We start from the raw sequence: 5,040 nt of genomic DNA, 5'->3' as shown, positions 1-5,040 counted from the left end.
TGGAGTGAAACTTATTGAGATGAAGAATACTGATATTAGATAGTTGGCATGAAAATGTAGGAGGTACAAACTGTAAAAACAGTGTATGAGACATATAGTCATAGTATATATTTATATTTATTGAAGACACAATGTTTTCATCCTCTGTGTGAGATCAGGTTGGTTAATCTTTTCAGGAATGCAAAAGCAAAGCAAAGCCCAAATCTCCTACATTTATCGAAAAAGGCATAAATAGATGAGAGGTGTGATTCACAGCATAAATAAATCAATGCTCATTGTTTAAACATGACCTGCACTTCAGCTATTAATTTCTTATGAGTCCATTTGAATGTCAGCCTGAGCTGTGCAACTCATTAATGGATCAATATCATCATTATTTAGTGTTAAAAACAGTGTGGTCTTTTAGCTCACTCAACATTGGTGACAAGACAAGATACACAGAGGCACTGATGCTGCTTTGTTTATATAAATGCCATAAGAGGTTATGCACAAGCACAGATAAGCTACAAGCAATGGCTACACATTTAGAATAAGATAGGAAATACATGCTTTATATACATTCTTATTCATTGTACATTTTTCTTTGCCGATGACACACACATATATTTATCACAGTTTGGTGGCATAAAGAGAGCGAAGATCCAGAGGTTCAGTGTGATGGTTAGGAACTGTATTGGGTCCCTTGCTGCATGATGAGGGGCTCTCTTTCTCCTCTCTCCACATTGGATAATTTAAAGAAGATTTGGCTTTGACCTTCTGCCTCCTGGTCCTTGAGAAATATGGCGTTACTGGACGTCGCAATCTGTAATTTGAAGTAAACCAGACGAATGTCAGTAAGTTCTACGTTTGCATGTTTAAAAAAAATAAATAAATAAAAAAGCGGTTTCAAAGACAGTAAAAATTTGTCTTTTTTTATATATATATATATTTTTGATTTCATACTAAAATACAGTGTACCATTTTTAAAGATTATTGTTATCAATATTTATATTTTGTTTGTTTATCCCCATATTTTTAGATGCATTTTAGAAGTAATGTGATTAATTTTTATTATACTTTAAGTCTGATTTTAATTTACTTTTAAGTCCTATTTAACTGCTTTATTAATTACTGATGTTTTTCTCCTGATTTCATTCATTTGAAAGCTTTATAATGTAACCATTTAGCAAATACTTATCTACTTCTAGTATATTCTCACACAAATGTGTTTTTTTTTCCCCAGATGCTATAGCATTTCCTCACTTTTCACCTTTACTGCCGTTATGACTCTTTCAATGTTGCTTCCTTTTAGTACATTAGAGTAGGAAGGTACAGGGTGTGTTTAGTTGTTTTTAATACTTTTTAGTATTGTTTATGTTGGTCTTTTGTACTTAGTTTTGAATGAAAAGTGCTGTACATATAAAATCTATATATACATGTCTCTATCATATTAGATCCAAGCTTAATGAAACAATCATTTGGCATCATAAACGGATTTTTCACATTTATAAGAGGATGTTTCACCTGGTTCATTAGAAGATTCAACAAGATGTTCAGCTCTTTTTACACATTACCTGTGACCTGCTGTGGTGACGAGGACGGCAGGCGATGGCTATGATGAAGGAGAAAGTCGCTACAAGAACTGCAGCACATGACAGGATGAAGAACAGGTGGGTATTATCTGCAGATACCAAACACAAAACATGTCACAGAGTGAGTGCAACCTGAGATGACATGATGGAAGAAACAGTTTGATTCAGACAGATCAGGCTCTCAGGAACAAAACTCAAACTCCTCAGTTATCTCTCAGGAAGAAAAAGAGAGCATAAAAAAAGGTTTATTTTTAGTGCCAACTGTATCAGAACTTCAAATGGATCACAGCAAAAGTAAATCAGTTGAGCACGGTAGACATGTGAGGACCAGTCTGATAGCTCCTCTCTGATTTGCTTGGGTTTCTCGGTTTTCCATGTTCCTTCTGTTTCTGTGGAACTAACTAATGTAGCCAGATGGCACATGGTATGTTTTATTTGGAAAACCGCATGACACAGCACAACATATCTTGGTGTCAACAAGCCTTTTTAATTGAAGAAAATCAACGAAAGCTAAATGTTTACTTACCCTCATTCCAGCCCTCATTTATGTGCATTTTAATTAAATATATTTAAATACATAAAGCAGAAGCTTTATCCTGAGTATAGAGACCCAAAAGAAACTTTCAAAAGGGAGATTATTTATCTCCTTGTTAGAAGAAAGAAGCATAGCTTTAATAATAATTTGTATTAATTAATTAATTGTATTAATTAATTTGTCTATAATGTTTTTTTAAAGGACCATTTTGTTATTTGGATTATCATGTTATCCAGCAGGTATTTGTTGGGGGGGGGGGGTCACTCACAGCTTCTCCTGACGTAGAGACTGAAAGAGGTCTGCAGCTTGCTGATGTCATTTCGAACGCTGATGTCCAGGCAATGGACGCCAGCAGAGGTGAAGGTGTGGTTCAGCCGCAGCGTGTTTTCATACAACATGGTCAGCGTGCAGCCGCCTGTCATGTCAGGCACACAGTGTGGGAGGAAGCGCCAGCACACCCACATTGGAGGACTGAAGACAACAATAAAATAAAAATATTGATTGCTGATCTTATTTTCTTTGCTGCAACTGGTCAGAAAAAGACGGTTAACTTATTTTTGTGCAGTTGTTTACTACACTGCACCAAATATATAAAATTATTGCTGTAATTTGTAACTTTGTCTCTTCTTCAGTCATTTTTTTAAGCTTACCTTCCATCAACGTGAAAAGCCAAACTGGTGTTCTGAGATACTTCGTAGCTTGCTGGCCCCTTTAGTTCAATGTTTGTGATGGCATCTGCAAATTAAATATCATTATTGATATTTTATTCCTTTACCAGCATACTAGCGCAATGTCTACCACGTGTGCTTGTACACACAACCTGAAAACGTGGCTGAATTTTTTCTTTTGTTTTTTTTTATGGAGGAAATTGAATGTTACATATGTGATTGGTAAGGTGCTGATCTTCACAACAAATGTAATAAGTACAAAGATGTCTGGGGACATCAGAGTTGTTAAGGCTCACCAGGTGGGAAAATATATCTCTAGAGTTAGGAATACACAAGGATACACAAGTTAGACAGATTGTGTTCAAAGAGGTTGACCAACAAAAATTATCCCATGAGAAAGATCTGAAATAGTCTGCAAAGCCTTGAAGGAAACTAGTCACTTATAAGTCACAGTGAAAAATGTTAATGTCCATGAGAATACCATCATGATAATAAACAACAACTGTGTGCACTGCAGGAATGCAAGAAGAAAGCCACTTCTCTCTAGAAAGAACACTAAGGCCCATCTCCTGATCTCTTCTTTCCCTACACGTATGGAACAATTAATTATCAGTCATACCAGAAAATTCTGGAGGGAGATTATCTATGATCTGAATCACAAAGAGAAAGTGGGTCATGCAGCCAAACAACAACTCTAAGCACAGAACTTGTTCTACGAAGGAAGAGTTCAATTAAAATAACAATATTAAAGTTTTGGGTCGACCACGTCAAAATCCTGCTTTTAATCCAAATGTTGTGAAAGGACTTAAAGTGATGCGTTCATATAGAAAAAAGCCCATCAATTTTCAGAGTTCAGTCTTGCTTAGACTTATGTAGTAGCTCATTGCTTAATTCCCTCAACAGATAAATAACCAAGTATCATACACTTATCTCAGATTTTCACTTTATAAGAAAATTTGATCATGTTTTAAGTCACATTTATACAGAAAAACAGAAAATCTTTGTATTCAAAAACATAAAGTGAGTCCCAAATTCAGCATATTATATTAAGTACTAAACAGTAACTTTATTCAAATCACTCAAATCACTCATTTAACTGCCACAAGTTAATAGTTTATATACTGAAACTACAAACCAAGTACTTGAACATCTGTAGAGTAGACCCCGGTGATTGGAGGTGCAGATTTGGCCACATTGACTTTCAGCTGCAGCGTGTAGTTTCCTGACTCTGAGTAATGATATCGAACAACCGGTTCAGTCCCTTGGATTACTTCTCTGCATCAAAGATAAAAAAATAAAATAAAAATAAAATTTAAAAAAAGCTATATGAGAAAAAGACATAAAACATTTAAAGACTTCCTGAATACTTTAAACATGATAAATCCTCCTACCCATTCCCTAGATCCCAGGTATAAGTAAACTTGGCCGTGCTGAAATTCCTTTGTGGATTGAAGAGTTCAAACATTGTCTCTGTGGGAACATCTGATGCCAACTCTCCTGTGTCTCTCACATAGGTGGCATTTCCCTCCATTTGATAGAAAACTAGCTTCCCAGCTATATTTTCTAGAGGAAAGATTAAAACAAACAACAAAAAAAATGCTGTTATAAAGCCAAGATATCCATTAGGAAACATGCTGGATGACATACCCAAATCTGTCAAAGGGCCTGTAGAATCAACCACAGCCAAGAAAAGAGGGAGGAGAAGCATCAGTATCCATACTGGATGTTTCCTGTAAACACACATTCATAAATTAAAACATGCATTGCTAAATGATGTTTTAAAGATATCATGTTTGATTTACCTGTCCATGTCCGCTGGATCTCTCCTTCAAAGTTTGAGTGGATGAAGTGAGAGTGGATGGATGATCTTTCTGGACTGTGAGAGCAAGTAAAAATGTGAACTGTAAAGGACTGGAAATTGGCACCATGCGTTTCAGTCATGTGGTATTACAACAACAATCAGCTTTTGAGTAGGAGGTTTTGGTCTTGATCACATTTCTGTCCGTGGTGTTAGATGCCCCCTTAGATGTGGACGCATCAAATTAGGCTTAAATGCTAATTTAATGGGGTCAGGTGGTACGAATGAATAATGACCCAGAAAATGACTCATTTTGGCAGAATAGACACTAAATAATTTTGCTAATTTTATTTATATTAAAAAAATTAATTGTGAACTGTAATGTGACCAACAAAATTCAATGAACTATAAATGTTGAGCTGTATTCATGTATTTCCTGCAGCGTACATCTACTATACATCAGTGTCG

At 35.6% G+C, this 5,040-nt stretch overlaps 1 protein-coding gene across 1 annotated transcript; it reads right to left on the bottom strand.

Moving 5' to 3' along the window:
* Window positions 1-488: 488 nt before the first annotated feature.
* tmem130 (transmembrane protein 130) lies at window positions 489-4,419 on the bottom strand. The gene is made up of 7 exons (XM_041974878.1): window positions 4,410-4,419; window positions 4,166-4,337; window positions 3,910-4,049; window positions 2,757-2,841; window positions 2,375-2,577; window positions 1,554-1,660; window positions 489-802 (listed from the first exon to the last, which is right to left on the bottom strand). The coding sequence occupies exons 1-7, from the start codon at window positions 4,417-4,419 to the stop codon at window positions 662-664; spliced, it is 858 nt and encodes a 285-aa protein (XP_041830812.1). The 3' UTR covers window positions 489-661.
* Between the last annotated feature and the right edge of the window lie 621 nt (window positions 4,420-5,040).

This window comes from Melanotaenia boesemani, chromosome 21 (assembly GCF_017639745.1).
Source record: "Melanotaenia boesemani isolate fMelBoe1 chromosome 21, fMelBoe1.pri, whole genome shotgun sequence".
Classification (NCBI taxonomy): Eukaryota; Metazoa; Chordata; class Actinopteri; order Atheriniformes; family Melanotaeniidae; genus Melanotaenia; species Melanotaenia boesemani.
The sequence above is the reverse complement of the archived record's forward strand: the minus strand, read 5'-3'. Positions and strand labels throughout refer to the sequence as shown.

Coding starts and splice junctions, on each gene's coding strand:
- tmem130 (XM_041974878.1), bottom strand. Junction 4,050..4,165: donor ACCTGGGATCTAGGGAATGG/GTAGGAGGATTT, acceptor TCTTTGATGCAG/AGAAGTAATCCAAGGGACTG. Junction 2,578..2,756: donor GCTTTTCACGTTGATGGAAG/GTAAGCTTAAAA, acceptor TGTTGTCTTCAG/TCCTCCAATGTGGGTGTGCT.